Source organism: Molothrus aeneus, chromosome 1 (genome assembly GCF_037042795.1).
Source record: "Molothrus aeneus isolate 106 chromosome 1, BPBGC_Maene_1.0, whole genome shotgun sequence".
NCBI lineage: Eukaryota > Metazoa > Chordata > Aves > Passeriformes > Icteridae > Molothrus > Molothrus aeneus.
In genome coordinates this window covers 77,202,274-77,219,386 of record NC_089646.1, presented here as the reverse complement: position 1 = coordinate 77,219,386, position 17,113 = coordinate 77,202,274, and the positions used below count along the sequence as shown (strand labels likewise).

Below are 17,113 nucleotides of genomic sequence, written 5' to 3'. Positions count from 1 at the left end.
TTTGTGCCTCTGAGCACACACCACCCACTACCATTTCTACCCCAATATGCCCCCAAAATCTTGTAATGCAAAACAATTTTTCTCCAGGAGGAAGGCTATCAGGGTAGCATCTTTGAACCAAAAAAAAAAAAAAAAAATTGAATCTACTTCAAATGGAAACAGTAGAGCAAGGGAGGCATCCCAGGACCAAGTGCTCCCTTCAGTCTTGTGATTCATCCTAAAAAACAGACACATAAATATAAATACATCACACAGAAATAGTCTAGCTCCAATGTTATCCCCAATGGATAAGAAAGAATATCCCAGTCAGTTAGTATGTATCACCAATCAGAAAGACTTTTTTTTACACCTGATCGAAAAAAAAACCACCTTACTTCTATCAAATAAACAGAATAGTAAAGATGATGTATTGAAACTTTTTAGTACAAGAATAAAACCTGTCTGGTTTGACATGAGTGCACGAAATTTCTTGCTCTGCTATCAGTCTGCTTCTCTCCTCAGGCGACTGTTTCTTACTATTTATTCAAACCAAATTTGTAATTTTGCCATATATTTAATATGTTTAAAATTAAACAGTATATCAGGGGAAAGTATGTGTGATATGACTCTGTGGGAGGAGGGGATTTGATTTATTGAGTAAAACTGGATCTGTAAGCAGAACTCTAATATAAGGCTCTTACCTTAGGATACTCAAGCTATTCTAAATGAAATAGAGTTATTTATTTATATGATCAATATTTTCGTTTGCATTTTGTGTGAAGCACATTACATACCTTATGTCTAACTGGGTTTTATGACTGTTTTGGCCAGGATATTAGTGTGAGTTCTGTATAAATAAATAAGCTGTTAACCATGGGTGATAGCTGTCACATTTGCAAATGACATTGACAGAGCTAATAAAATGCTGTAAGCTAGATACAAGCCCTGGTAGAGTGATGAACTTTAAAGACAAGAAACAAATAAATGTTTTACTGATCAAGAAGGAAAGAAGAAATAGATCACTGCAAAACAATCAATACCCCAAAGAATTTTTGTGTATTAGCAGTAAACTCTTCGTAAGCAAAGAATGCAATCTTCATTCTGTAAGAGGTAGTCAGAATTATAAGTTTTAATGTATTTACTTGATATGTTTACACACAGGAAGGCCTCCATAGAGCCATTTACAGTCCCAGTCTCATCTATTTTACCATAATCAATATGATTATACTGTCTTTTGTTAAATTAAATGCATGCCTTTTTTTTCTCAGTAAGCAACAGGGTTTCTTTGTCTACAAAACAGTCTATTTTTTACATAAGCCCTATAAAATTTTATCAGTGAATTTAACTAAGAGTGATTTTTTAAAAAAAAAATTAGGCACTGGAAAAAAGATAAGTTATTATAATAAAATCCCTCACTAATTCGCAGGTAAGTAAATGTGCTTTGGCCACACGTGTCTTTTCCTTCTGCATAATATGAATAATTTATTTGCTTATTACATGGACAATGTAAAATTTATAAGTTCATATGCTTCAAATATTAATTTCCTTTCTCTCAATTTGTCATATTTGAAGAAGAAGATGTGATAGTTCAAAGTTTTCTTCTAAATTACCACTTTCAACAATGGATGGATTTAAATAGTTAGTTTGGTTTACTCTGAATTTCTCAAGTTTTAGCATATATAATTGGAATAATTAATTTCAAAGTTGGCTTTGAGGTATCCTAATACCAAAAAACCACAGAACTGAATTATTTTCTCAACAGGTATTTTGTCAGCTACAGTCTCATGCATAAAAGGGAAAAACCCCCTGAGCGTCACAGGTGATGTGATTAATAGTTGAGGAACAGAGTGGTTCACATTTCTGCTCTCTTTAAAAATGATTCTCTGAATATTTTATGTGGTTTGTCTGTAATCTCAGCTCTCAGTAATTTAATTAAGTAATGACTCACTTCAGAGCATTTTTAATGGGATAATAGAAGCCATTGGACTGTACAGGGTGAGTGGAGGCCAGCAGTTCATTGACTTCCATTTCATAAGTCATTGGACTTTAAATGAACTTGTGGATTCATTTTCCTGACTAGTGTTATCTACGGATGAGCCAAGTCAGCTGAAGAAGGTTCATGAACTACTTCTTGTCACTGGGTGACTGGCAGATTCAAAAGATGCAGAAGAGGATGCAGATAAGTATTACAGGGCTGGAAATTAAGTGATGGTTTCTTTGTATTCCAAACTGCTAGGCAGGACAATAGTTCAGGTCAACAACACTGTAGCTAAAGAAAAAAATGCAGCTGTGTGACTTCCAAAGCCACATCTGTGATGGAAAAAAGACTGTATCATCACTTGATTTTACCACTTGGTTGTATGCCATGTGAAAAGTGATCTCATTTTGTTTATTTCAAATCTGTTAATTAAAAGCTTATTTTATAGGTCCTAGTTTTTTCTTTTTGCTTTTCTATTGTAAAAAAAATAATAGTAGTTTTTCATTTATTTCCCATATATCAGTTGTAATTTTGAAATTTTTAACTTGTTAGATATTATTCCCATCACTCATTTCTTTTCCATATTGAAGAGCCCGAACTTTTAGAAAATCCTGATATGCATGCTGTTTTGCAATTATTAACCATTTTCTTGATTTCTGTTTGGTTTCTCTTGTTTTTTGAATGGCATTAGCCTGTTTTACTGAGTGGTTGAAATATGGGATCACTGAATTTTTGAAATAGCATAATGACATTTTTAATTGTTTTTTCTCTTATTACCTAAAACATTTTAAAACATGCCATATTTGTTTATATTGGTTTTGGTCCCTACCTAGCAGATGTTTAGTTAGAAATAGCAACTCAAAAATATTCTCCATGAGGAATAAATTTATTCTGAGTTCAAGGAGCAGGTGCCTTTTGGGTAGGTTTTGCTTTTGCCCATTACCTTGTATTTTTTCCATTTCAACCACAGCTTCAATTCATGCAGTAACGATCCACTGATTGCTTTTCAAGTAGTCACAATTGGGTTTTCTAGATTATCTTTGGCTATATCAGACAATTTCCCCCCTAAAAAATGCCTAGCAGTACTCTTTACACTGAGAAACCTTATAAAGTAGCCCTGTACTTTTTTCCTATTCTCAAATCTATCTTTAAGATCATGTAGTTATAAGTTTGATGAAATATTTTTGATTTTTATCAAAATCTTATTGGAAATCCAAATGAAAAAATCATATTACTTTTATTCAAAGGCTTATTGAGTCCTTCAAGAAAACCTAGATTAACCTTCTATATAATTAGGTTTACTCTTAACTTGCATACCTAGGAATTGCCCACTTGATTTTGCTGTTTGTGGCAGCTTCTAGATGTTTTCTAAGAATATTTTCAAAATAGAATGTGTAGGTTTTGGACCCCAGGTTCTTAAAGTACTTAGCAAAACAGGATTTTCAAAGCTGAATATTAAAGTTGAGATTCTAAATCACTTATATTTAAGGTTCCAGGTTATTGAGAAATTATGACTTGGAAGCTTCTGCAGCTTTTATTTTAGCATCTTCTTTTTAGATTACATTTATATATGGAGAGGATTGATTTCAAGAAAGCATATATGAACAATGAGGTCTAACAACTTCTGGACTGGAAAAAAAAATCAATGCTTTACTAATATTAAGGTATTTTCTTAGGGACAGATAGGGAATCAATTACAGAGACAGGAAAGTATATTTGTTTATGGATGCATCATCATTTCTTTCTCATGGAACAGAATTTTGCTTTTAGTATACTAAGCTCAAGAAATAGGGATTCTTCTACTGTACTGTTCTTATATACAAAATATTTGGCTTTGACTCTATATCAGTGCATATACAAAGAGCTTTCTTATCAATAAATGAACTGCAGTTTCATGTCCATTATTACTGGATCCATATGGCTATTCCTCTTTCCTGTGTGCATTGTGTACTTATCCTTTATCAATTTCAAAAAAGTGTAAGACAGACTTTTACTCATCCATAAATTTTCCATTGTGAATAACTGGATATATCAAGCCACCCAGAAGCATCAAGTTATTTATTCCACTTCTCTCAAAAATGTTTTAATCTTATCTTTTCTTTAGTTGATCTGTCTCTTGGCCTTCAATTCCAAACCATCATCTATTTTATTTTTATTCACGTTGTTTCTGTCAACATTTGGATGTTGTCTACCTCTTGTAGACGTTAAGGTTCCTGAGGCAGCAAATTTCAGCTGGTGTTTGTTCAGCAGCAAGAAGTTCAGATCCTTATCACCCATAAATTCTTTAGTTCCACTGTAATCTGGGAACAAGAGCAGTGATGTAGCAAGGGTGGAAGCTGGAAATGGAATGTTGAGCTGAATACAGACATAACTCTTTTACGTAAAATTTGGATGTGTCTGTTACAGGACTACTTGTCAAATCGCTGTAGTCAAACAAGAGTTTCAAAATAACTAGGGGCAGACAGGCATATGGTGATCATACTGAGTTACTACTTTGGCACTGCCATCATGGAGGTTTTCTGTACCAACACCGAAGTGAGATTAGAAGCAAATTTCCTGTAAAGTAGTCATTTACTGCTACCCCTGTTTACATTTCACATTTCCATGTCAAATATGAACTTGTGACCTTGAAATGAAATGCTCAGACTTTCATATTAATTCCTTGAACCAAGGACATTTACCACCATACACTTATTAAAAGGTCTGCCAAGAATCGGGTGCTTCTGATCAGTACCAGGAACCATGCAGCCTGCACCATCAACAGGAACTGCACAAGGTGCAAAAAGACAGATTGACCATCACAACCTCTCACATTCAGGATAAATCCTTTCAAGCAGTGATAATGTCTGTCATAAAATGCCTCAAAAATAAGGAGAGTCTTTTCACTTTCAGAGGCCAAAAGTTTTCTTTTCCACAGAAACACATCATAGGAGCATCTTCCTGGCTGTCAGAATCATGTGGAACTCTACCAGACACCAAGTACTCTTTCCACTCACTTAAATCAAGATGTTTCTGTCATTTGATCCATTTTATCAAAAGATATTCTTCCTTTCTAAAATATAACTTGACAACAGGCAGTTTGAGTTCAAGTGTAAACTGCTGTCCAAAGTCACTCACCTTTCAATTGACACACTGCATCTTAGCATGTACACATTAAAACTATTATTTCATTGACCTGACAGTTGAGAATCCAGTGTGGAGGTTGAACATTCAAGACAGCCTAAGATTTTGCCCCTTTTTCTTTTAGGGATAGAGCTTGGATAGCATAAGGTCATGTATGGTGGATTTATGTTCTGTGTTTCATGTAATGTCTATATTTTTTGTGGGTTTATTTTTTCACACCTAGATCTTTGGAACGTCCTTTTCACGCAAGCTAAATAAAGTGTGAGCAACGAAGTAATATTAGAGTCACCTAACCTTAAATTTGGTTAGATTTGAAAGAAATAGAACAGAGTCAGCAACGGTTTTCTTATGTACATCATGACCACAGCTTTCTCCAATGCCTTCTGAGCTCTGACAATATTTTGTGTGGGTACAGGCAAATCAGGCAAAAAGTAATTGATTCCTGTAAGTAGGCACATAACTGTTTTCATCTGCAGCCATTTGCACTCTTTCTGCAATCTATAATCTATATCAGAAAAATTAAAATCCTGCTCCAGAAGTGAGGAAGTTGTAGCAGCTTTTCATTAGAAAAGTACAGTCCAAAACTTCCTGCAAAACAAATGAAATACTTTCAAAAATACATGTCGAATTGACAAGACAAAAACCTAGGCATACCAGTGGGAAAATGCTTTTGTATGAGTGATCCAGTATTGTAATTCACAATATCAGCAAAAAAAAATTAGCATAACCTGAATAATATAAAGAAACACAATAAGAACCATATAAATAACTTTTAGTTATGTCCATTTTCCACTGGATTTTTTTTCTGTATTTCCTAACCTACCCCAATTTCATATCACATATAGCTTATGTTTGTATTAACTTTAGGGGCTAGTCATAAAATACTGCAATTTTAGTTCATGAAATTTACAATAAAGATTGTAATACCCCACTGGAAAATCTGACCTGTATCACTATGTACTTCATTTTGTGATGCATTTCTAAAAATTTCTGTGTAATCACATCTGTCCTGTGGTATTTATTGTCTACTCTACTACCCTTCCATTGCTCTTCGTGCCTCCTATAATTCTCTTTCCTCCCTTATAAGGCTTTACTTTGTAACACTGAAATCAGAAATCTTGCTTTTAAAGTAAGCAATTACTTAGGGAAATAATATCATTTTCTCTGTGACCTCAGACACTAGGGTCTTGGACAATATAAATGCTAAAAACCAGCAAGATTTTTTAAGTTATAATAAAAAGTTATTTGAATTTTGGAATATCATGCAGGGAAAAAAAAGGTAAGAATTCTGCTGTGATAAAGTCCAATCTAAATGTTTGCCCCAGGGTACAAAAATGAAGATTAGTACATCTGGCATCAGATACCACTGAAAAGTATTTCCATTTTTTCAGAGAGAGAAATTCTTAAATTCCCTGGATATTCTTAACTAAGTTATTATATTTCAGTGCTCCAAGTATTCAGTGCAAAAAGAGGGCCTTTGAGGGCAGGGAAAAAAAAAAAGGATCAATAAAGCAGGATACAAAGTGAAAAAATGTATAAGTCATGTTTTCAGGATCCCTCATCCCCACAAATCTTGAATGAAAACAGGAATGCTGTTTTATTAAAAAATAATCATTAAACAAATAGTAAAAATTCATTGAAACTTCTAATGGTATTAGAATTTCTAGTGGGATTATGATCAAGAAATAGCTGAAGTGGGAGATCCCCATGTAACATCCTGCTCTGAAGTCTATTTTGCATATCCATGATAAAATGCTTTGATCAGTTAGTTATTGATTAATCCTTGCAGATTTTGGTGAGAAGTTCTATCAAAGAACTGTCCTTCTGATACTGTTTCCATCAAAGTCAACAGAATTGATTTCACAATATTCTGAGGAAATCACTAAAAAAATTTTGTCAAAAAATGCAATGAGTCTTACAGAAAAAGTAAAAAAAACCCTATTGATAAAAACATATGAAATAGTCATTTGTAAAGGATAAAATATCAAATAAGCATTAGAGGCCTTTTTCTTTTAGCAGTAAATGGGATTGAATATGTTTATGTGGTGTTGGTCTCTGATACACTTATATAGCCTGAGTTTCTGTTTCACATACAAGATTTGAGAGTTTTACTTTATATTTAGTTTCCTTATCTCAGAAAATCACATGCTATACTTGCAGTTATATAACCCATTTAGCCAAAACTTAAGGTATACTTTGGCATCCTGCATTAAAAAAACCTGCTAAAAACATGTCAGAAAGAACAGTAACATAATTATTTTTATTGTTACCAATATCATATGCAAGAGACTTGTTTTTCAGAGCTGATAATTCCGTTTGTATCATAAAGAAATATATTTTCAAGTTTTCTTCTTTTAAATAGTTGGAGCAGCCAGAGATTTAAAAGATTTTTATCTCAATTACTATTCTCCATGTTACCATTTCTCAGATGAAAATTTGAAACTATCTGGAAAATGCAAGTTTGATTTTTAGAAAAGGTAATATGATTTGCAAGTAGTACAGGTTATGAGCTATGTTTACTTCTTTTTGAGAAATCCAAATGTGGTTTATATGACATAATCAGGATCACACACTTTTTCACTTCAAGCATTGTTTTTGATCAATAGACCTACACTAGCAGAAACAAAATAGTTTTAATAAGAGTGAGCTTTATTTTTCAAACACAAGCAATGTTTGATTTTTGCCCAGCTCAAATCCAATAATGAAGCTGACTGTTAGATGTTTGTGCTTGAGACTTCAAAACAGGACTGAATTTTAAATGTAGGTGCTTTGTACCCAGATCGGTTCCAGAAAATAAAGGGAAGAATTGCTTTTAAATCAAGGATATAATTCAGATTTAAAGAAACAATGCATAATCTTAAGAATAAAGTAGAGAGCAATCCAATTTGTTTCAAGACAGTTAATGTGGTAGGTAAAGTTGTGTGTAAGAACTGCAGAATATCTCATAATTATGTTGACATTGTTAGCCTGACAAATGTATTAAGACAGAGCCATTCCTGTGCAGAATTCTAGCAGAAGATGTAGCAGTTCTGATATATGAGCAGTTCACTTATTTACGTGTACCTGTAAAGAGCTTTCCATTGAGATCACCAGATATTCAGGCATTGAACATGCATGATGACAAAGTCCACTATGGTGGGAGTTCCTGTGGACCCTGATTTTATTCAGCTTTGGCTAGGAATCTATCACCTTCCAAGGTCTTTGTTCCCTATGATCCTCTAGGAGTGCTAATCCCAATGTCCATTTTTGCTTTGAGGGTATCTCAGCTGGATGAGTATATTTCTGCAGGTACTGAATGCCTATCAGCTCTGTTGCACGTACTTCCAGAACAGACCAGATTACGAGACAGATAGTGTGGAAATTCTGTTGGATCTTTGGAACTTCCTTGGTGGACTTGTGAGGAGTTTCAAGAATACAAAATGCTATCTGGAATTGTGAAACCCACAGAAGAAGTCTGCCAAACTCACAAGCCAAATGTTCTAGCTTTTGAAGACTCTCTCCACCTAAGTATAAATGATACATTTGCACATATACAGAAGTAGTATAGACTCCAAACAAAAAACTAAATCAATCAACTAAAAATCAATTTCAGAACCATAGAAGATGATAGAAAGCATTGTTAAGACAAAAAAAAAATCAATCTTGAATATAAAATATTATCTAAAATAATTCTCAAAATTATTTTGAAAGTTTTAACACTTCAACTGAGGACTAAAACAAGTACCACAAAACCCCCTGAACTTGTTTTCAGATTCAGGCTGACAATATTTATCTTGCAAATACTATCTTACCATAATTTCTTTTTTCTCTGTTTGTGGTGAGGCAAATGTGAAAATTGCATAGTATAGTGGTATACAATCTATATTGAGTCATGGACAATAAAGTAGAGTAATTAGGGTTCAACAAGAAAATTCTACTTTTGTTTCTTGTCCACCCTCACTTCATGTTTGAATTTTATGACAGTCTGGGAAAGACAGACTTGTTTGCAGCAAGTTTGTTGTGAGCTTTGGTGTCATTATTTTCTGAGATGTCATTTGTTGATAAAGCCTATTAATTCCTTTGAGAAAGAATGATTGACTCCTGTGCGTTTTCATTACATGTGCCTGAGCTTGAGCATTGTAAATGTCCTTGTCTACTTTTGCCTTCTGTGTCAACTTGGGATAACAACCATGGCTTTTACCACCAATTTGGATTCATAGATGTGCAATTCCCCAATTCACTCATGTGGTTAATGTATTCATCCTACAGCACTGTATTTCAGTTTCAGGACAGTGATAGTTGGAGAGGAACAGTTGCTACAAGTAAAAGTAATGAACCATTTAGCAGCTATACTGCATCCTGTTGTAAAGTATCTTATGGTGTCTCTCTCCATCCCCATCTATCTGTAGCAATAATCATGTGAGACAATCTTTGAAATCGTGGCACCACCAAGGGACAATAGCAGGCATTTTAGATCCAGTTCAAGTTCCCACACCGTTTCTGACACTGGCCTCATTAATACAACTGTGTCACACCTTGGTCATAAAGATGGAGTGTCTGCAGATGTTCTGGTTCCTTGGTGGGCATAAAATACAGGAGTGAAGGCAAAATAACACATTCTGGTTGTGATGCAGAATACAATAACCCATCACCATAGCAAAGAGCACATTTTATTTGAAAAATACGAATAAAAGATTTTGTCCCTTTTGTTTATTAAAAGAAAATGTAACAATTTTCTATCAGTAACACTTGCATAAGGAGGTATACTTTACATTACTCTTTTGTTAAAAAAAATATATATATTTTTGGAGACTTTGGAAAAATAAGAATGGCCCAAAACTTGTAACACACTTCTAATGTTCCTTAGAATGCACTGTGCCATTTATATGTACTGCAAGTACAAGATCTTAGCACTTTATAATCCACAAAGTAACGCTAGGCAGCATCATTTCATATCCTTCTTTGCATTCAGAATATTCCCTTAGTTACCCTTGTGTGACTTTATGAGTTTGGTTAATTCCAGACAGGTCCAATACTTATATTTTTTAAAGGATGATTTAAAAAAATTTTTAGACCACAAAAATTTTGTAATTCCTCTTAAATACCATAAATAATACTCTCCCATAGATATTTTCTTTCAGTATTCACAATTTAAACAATTGCATCAATTAGAATTAAAACTCAAAAATGTTTGCAGTTATTTTAGTTTTCTAAAAAAACGCAAAAAAAAAAAGTGCATAACAGAGTGAAGTTACTTTCAACTTTTACAGTATTCTATGTGTATGTAATAAAAGGTAACACTGATAAACAAATTAATTTGTTTTCAATGTATGAATCTTAATCTAACACCAGCTGAATTCAAGCTCTTTCTTGTCTTTAAAGTGCGTTAAACTACATTTTTGACAGATTTTAATTTGACAATTAAGTTTCACATTTTTCAATTCTTATACTGACCATTTTTTCAGATTATTTTGACTTGTTAAGATTACAGCATACCAAGTGCCCTCACCATTACAAGAAAGACAGTTTTTTTGAAGGAATGCAGCTAATTATTTTGGTGGAAATGTACTATTAGTTGAATGGTTGCTGTAGAAATCAAATTGTAAATAGAAAAGCCCTTAAGTATCACTTTGCATGTGCCATTTAACTTTACTCAGTATTTTCAGTTTAAGTCAAACTGGCAGTTTTCAGCATTTAGTTGTTAAGCAGCAACAGGATTACTATTTAGGCTAATAGGAAAATATTTGAGAATATGAGTACATAAAAGATTCATGAAAGCTTTAAGCATTGTATATATAATCAGACTTAACCATAAACTGAGAAAAAGTTTCCCACAATACTTTCACTGAATATATGCTGTGTTTAAATCAGCAATGCTACAAAAATGATTGTGCCATCCAGTGTTAATTTTCTTCTACTTCAACATAGAATCTAGGTGAACAGCAAATTTCTCAAAAATAGTTTAAATTTGGTTTGAGGATATAAAGGACTAAAGGAAAAAAAAAAAAGAGATTGGGTTAATAAAATTTTAAACTTGTTATTTCTTCACTGTGAGGCCTTCTTCTGTGGCCCTGAAGATTTAACATTCTGTTATTTGTCATGCAAACAACACGACACTGTGATGTGTATTTGAATAGAACACAGTAAGCATAGCAAGCATGCAGACATATCATGATAGAAAAGCACATCTGGTGATCACTGTGGATAGGACGCACCAAACAGGACACACCGCAGCATCACAGAAGCAGCATCTCAACAACGCTGCAGAGTTTCAAAGGATTCAGGTTTCCTGGGGTATGATGCATGTGCTGTATAGCAGCAAAGACAGCACCAGGAATGGCGAAAAGGGAAATATTATTTCTCTGAGTTATTATTAACTTAAACTGACCATTAGCATAAGGAATGACTATTTGCTTGTGTCACTGCACTTCTGTTGCCTGTAAGCCTGAACGTTCTGTGATGTAAAATAAAAAAAACAATGGCACAAACACTGCTTTAAACACAAAATACAATTGATTTTCCCTGCTTCAGTGTAGGGCCAGAGGGAATAGACATAAAGATAACTAATACCCAGTTCTCAAAACTATAATACAACAATGAATGCAATTTTCATGCAGCTGTGATACGAAGTATTATGGTAGTACTAATGCTGAAACATTTTGCTTTTAACACGCTACTCATACAGTATAAAAATTTAGATGTTGGCATAAAGCAAGTGTGACTTAAATAAAAAGAAAATTGATCCTAATAAAATCACACAATACTAGTTGCTTTATTTGGGACAAAACTGAAACATATCCTAGTTCTACCCCCAAAAAAGACAATAAAAGACAACCATTCTCAGCTTGCGTGTAACTCTTACTGCATCTAACTTCACTCTACAGTAAGAATGCCTCCTTAAATGCTTTTCTAAAAGATTCTGTATTTCATAAAAAGCATATAAAAAAATTAACACAAATTATTATACTACTTTCAAATCATCAGCAGAATATCTTAGGGTTCAGGTATTTTTCCCTACTAAATTTTCATGTGGGTTCAGATTCTGAAAGAAAGAAGAGTAATTACAAATTTTAAACAAAATAGTGTAGGAAAAAACAATTCTGGAACTACAGTACAACTAATACTTTTCAGAGTGTAAAAGTTGCTTACAGAGCTACTTGCTATTTTTTCCAGAAGGCTGTTTAAACCAAAAGCAGTCAACTACATCTCAGGAGAAAAAAAAATCTCTTCAAAGTAAACTGATCAGAAATTTCAGTCATGTCTAGGACCTATCCAACCATAGAGTAAAGAAAAGAAGGCTTAATTATCTAGTTCACCTGTGTGGCTCACAGTAGATCAGCAATATAGACTCTTCTTTACTAAGCTGAATATAAGTGGCACCTAAAATGTAGAGGGAGGAATCTAGTGCAGCATACAAATCTGTATCACTCTGCACTCCAAACCGCAGAGTAAGAAAAAAAGTACACAGCTTATACTCTGGATGGTTTTCCAATCAAATGCATACTGAAAGAAGTCAACTTGCCTAAAGTGGAGCTAGAATTAGGAGCAGAGGACTGTTGATAATCATTGTGAGTATTATAGGTCATAATCTCTCATGAGATATTATGAGTTCCTGGTCCTCTCACAGTATTATCACCAGAAAGACAAAGAAAAGGTTAAAATTCCAAACAAAGGAAAAGAAAAATCCAAGTCTGCAAGATGAGGTGCTAATCAGGCTGCTATGTTAAGCAGAACTGTTTAGCAGTTCTGCTGCTGCAATGCTAAAAAAAGAAAAAAAATATAATTGCTGGATTAGGTGTTAAGCAGCTTGCTATGTTAAGGAGAACTATCATTTCTGCAATGCTCCAAAGTTACTAATGTAAGAAATCAATTTACTTAATCCATAGGAACCACAGTAATGGTATATTTCTTCACTGACTTAAAATGCTCTTGTTTCCATGATGCTTGAAATAGGGAAAAACCATCTTGTTCTGCTGAGGTGGCAAATGCTCTAATAAATAAATAAATATCAGTAGATTGAATTTAAAAGAAAAATGCATCATCATCTTATTCTCCTTGCTTCAATTTTCACAATCCCAATGTTTTACCAGCAGCTCTATTTTGCTTTTAGTCACACACAGAAATAGAAAAACATTGTGATTAAGAACTCTGGGTTTTAAACAGACTGTTGTAGCTTCTGGACTCAGACCAGCAAAAGATTTAAAAATCTTCAGCTCTTGACATAAGTGAAGCACAGTGAACCAAAAAACCATGTAGTTTAATGGTGCTGCCATTGTTGTTTTTATTGAAAAAGCCTATGCTTCATCTGCTTTGCTGCATAAAGAGTACTTTGGGCCTATTCCATTTAGATGAATGATGTTCCCATGAAAAGACAAAAAGAAAAAGTACAATACTGGAAACAACAGTTCCTCTAGCACTCAGTAGCAGAGCGGGTCTGGGGTTATGGGCTAGAGCTGTGTTTGAGCTACAGATAATGATGCCCTCCATCTGTTAGCTGGTTATGGATGACAAGATTATGAAGGACATAATGAAATGACAGCTTCTCAATGCAACCTGCTAAGCCAATAAGATTAAATCGTCAAAGGACCATTTATTTAAGAGGACAGGTGTGGCTTATCACCTCTGTAAAGGAAACAGACTGGTAGCACTTCTCATACTGATAGTAAACGTCATTGTCTACCTCATGTTGGGATCACAAGGCCTAGACCACAGCTAGAAATGCAACATCACAACCACCTGCAAGACATTTGATCCTTTTTTAGCTCTCTTCTCAAACAGACATGACCATAAACTTACTGCAGCTTGGAGCTGTTACGCGTATTGCAATAAAAATGTCATTTCTTGGCTTTACTTTAGGTATTGTTGCAGATAAGGTACCAGACATTTTAATGAGCAATTAAAAAGAAATACACAAGGGACAATAGATTCTTTTTTCTGTATTTTCCAAAATTTGACTTTCTTTCAATTGGAGAACCCAGTTTCAAATATGAAAAGGGCACTTGTTCTACAGTAACTGCATACAACTTACTCAGTTCCAAGTACTGTATTCACTTTTTTTTTTTGTTACCATTGCTTTCATTATCTGTCCAGTAGTTTAGGAACTTCTCTGTTCTGGGAATTACAACTAAGTTGTTCCTTCTGGTTCTATTTCCCCATAGAGTTCAGCTAGCTTCTTGAACTCAGGTCCCCAGTCTCCAAGGTAATTATAATCCTGGTCAGAGTGTATCGTTGCTGAATCCAGAGAGCTGATAGACCCAGCTTCTGATCTATGACCCTCATAGGCATATGTCTGCAGGGAGTCATATGGGGGCACACTGGGGTCCAGATCAGCCTCTGCCAGTCTTTGATTAAGGAATTCCTGAACATCTATACTGTCAAGGGTTGAGGAGGGATGATGCCTGGACAGAGGCTTCACTTCAGGCCGAACATCCCTCCGGTATTTTAGCTCTTCAGCAGCAGATGGATTCCGCAGTGCTGTGATGTCAAATGCTTCTGTGTCTTCCTCTCCACCTCCCTCATCATCGTATGTCACAACATTTTCCCGGACATCTTCTTCTGAAATGATCAAAGGCTCCTTCTTGCTACGTCTTAGGGTGATGAAAAGGACCACAATTGCTAAAGAGAAAACTGCAGATATTAGAGTAGGTTTAAAGTTTACATCTGAGTATGTTACAGAAATAGCAGACACTAAGTCAAAAATACAGAGGTGTAATATTTTCAGGCTGGTATTTTCAGTACTGGTATTTGGGATCATCTGCTACTTAGTTTATTAGGGATCTCATAAAGGAGATAAATGGAGATAACATTCTTTCAGGTAAATGAAAAATGAGCAACTAAAGTTAGCATTTTTCAGAAGCATAATCCAGGGCTTTCAGTGCTTCATTAAAACCAATGTTTAGCATATAAATTTAATTATTATGGAAAACATTTCTTTTTTTCTTATGAATATTCAATTTCAATTTTATTTGTAATAAAATACAAAATTACAAGATAATTGTATAACTATATATTTTAAAATAGCCTTCTGACAAGAAAATACTGAAGCAAGCTGTAAAGAAAGTAGGTCTTAGAAAATGTAGTCTTTGGGGAAAAAGTCCTCAAAATATCCTCTCGGTTACACTGCAATTGCTATTATCTCTTGCCATCTCTGTGCAGAAAATCACATGAGTAGCACAGAGTCATGCACGCAGCAAGTTGTGTCTCTGACAGGGAAAAAAAAAAAAACAAAACCAACCACAATATTAACTAATGGTAACATTGGAATTGACCTGGAAAAATAAAAAACCTAAAAAGAGTCAAGAGGAAACACACTTGTAATGGCATTAATCTTAAGAGTCTGCTTATAGTCTCCTATGTCCCTTGTCCCTGTGGATTGTGTTGTGCATTGCTATTAGTTTATCCCACAAAGGTAATTAAGAAATGGCTTTTGTAGAGTGCTAATGATGCTTCTTACAGCATAATGCATTTCAAAAACCTTTGCCCATCTATTTTCTATAATTTTCCACTCTGTTCAAGACATAGTATTAGAGTCCTCTCTTTTTGAAATCTTTCCAAATTATGGAAAAAAAAGATCTCCAGTGCTAATTACTTGATGGCCTCTGAAAAAATTTTCTACTGGATTCCAGATATTCTAAAATGTACTTTAAAGGTACTTTTCCCCTATGCACTCTAGCTAAACCTTTACCTTCTAATCACAGCTTTGTGTGTCTAATTGCCTTCTACTACAGGGCAACCACTGTTTCAAAAGCATGCCATACTGAAACCTTGTGCCCTGCCAGATTCCGAGAGGCATTGGAGGGACAGCACTATTTAGTATTGCAAATGGCTCACCAAGAAGGATGACAATGCAGAGCAGGATGGCAATTAAAGCTCCCGTGCTCAAGCCAGCCGAGGAGAGGAAAGCTTCAGCATGGCAAGTTCTCACTCGTCCGTCCCTCTCGCAGGCACAAACCCGGATGGTGAGGGTGCTGCTGCTGCTGAGAGGGGGCACGCCACCATCAGAAATCAAAACGGGAAGGTAATAGATATCTTGAGTGGTTCGACTGTATCTCCTTCGTCTTGTCAGAATACTGGCCGTATTATCTACAATATCAAAACAAGAATAACAATTCAGTGAAGTAAAACATGAAAAAAACAAAAGTTATTTACTGTTTGTTGCCCATCAAATGGAAGCATGGGGCTTCCAAAAACTAGCAAGCCCTAATCTATGAAAATGCACGGTCTAGAATTAAAATTTGCCAAGAAGCCTTTCTGGTCAATAGATGAAAAAGGGGAGGAGTTGAAAAGTAAATAACATTATATAAATAAGAGTACTTAAAACTCTTGTATTTTTATTGGAATCAAGAGAATTTTGACAAACATTTTGGGCCCAATTTGTAAGTCTTTTCATCCTATGCTATGCTGTTGGTAGCATATGAACCCTTGTCAAATTGAATATCTGGAATTATGAGGATAACTATTGTAAAATTTTTGTGCAACGCAAAATCCAAAATCCTCTTGACACTCAGTAGAATATTAAAACTCATTTAGTAAAAACTAAAATGAGACTTTCATGTTTTAGTGTTTATTAAAGGTTTTAAAGTTTTAGTGAGCTTTCAGAAAACATCTGAAAGGACAGTGACCAAAGACACGTGATTTGAAGAGCTCTGGAGGAAGAGGAAGGCAAAGGAAGGCAAAGGAAGAGGAAAAGAGCGGATATTACATGTTCTAAACTATTAGAGTTTAAAGATAAATAAGAAAGGGGGAGATAGTGACATAAGACATTTTCACTTCCATTAACTATGGGTCCATTTGGCATAGACAAGGAAAACCTCGTGCTTTATTACACACATATTGCAAGAGCATTTGTAGGCACTAAGGAGAGTGCCTACATAGGCCTAGGAAGTTGCCACACATATTCCTTCAAGTCCAAGAAATTAAGAGGCATAAAGAGCATGCAGGGGAAGGAATGTTGCAGCAATAAATAGTTATATGTGTATATAATAATATATATATATTGTATATATTCATGTGTGTAAAATTTATTTTCAGTTTGTTGCCACCACTATTTAATTA

The 17,113-nt window shown here is 34.6% G+C and overlaps 1 protein-coding gene across 6 annotated transcripts in view; it reads right to left on the bottom strand.

Moving 5' to 3' along the window:
* Window positions 1-9,695: 9,695 nt before the first annotated feature.
* Window positions 9,696-17,113, bottom strand: part of CDH18 (cadherin 18) — a 490,995-nt gene continuing 483,577 nt past the window's right edge. For 5 of the 6 annotated variants that reach the window (XM_066559523.1, XM_066559548.1, XM_066559555.1 and 2 more), the window contains 2 exons: window positions 15,890-16,141; window positions 9,696-14,686 (listed from right to left, as the gene is read on the bottom strand). In XM_066559523.1, the coding sequence (XP_066415620.1) occupies window positions 14,184-14,686; window positions 15,890-16,141 (755 nt within the window). In that variant the 3' untranslated portion in view covers window positions 9,696-14,183. The remainder of the gene's footprint in view (window positions 14,687-15,889; window positions 16,142-17,113) is intronic. The other variant, XM_066559563.1, reaches the window with a different exon arrangement.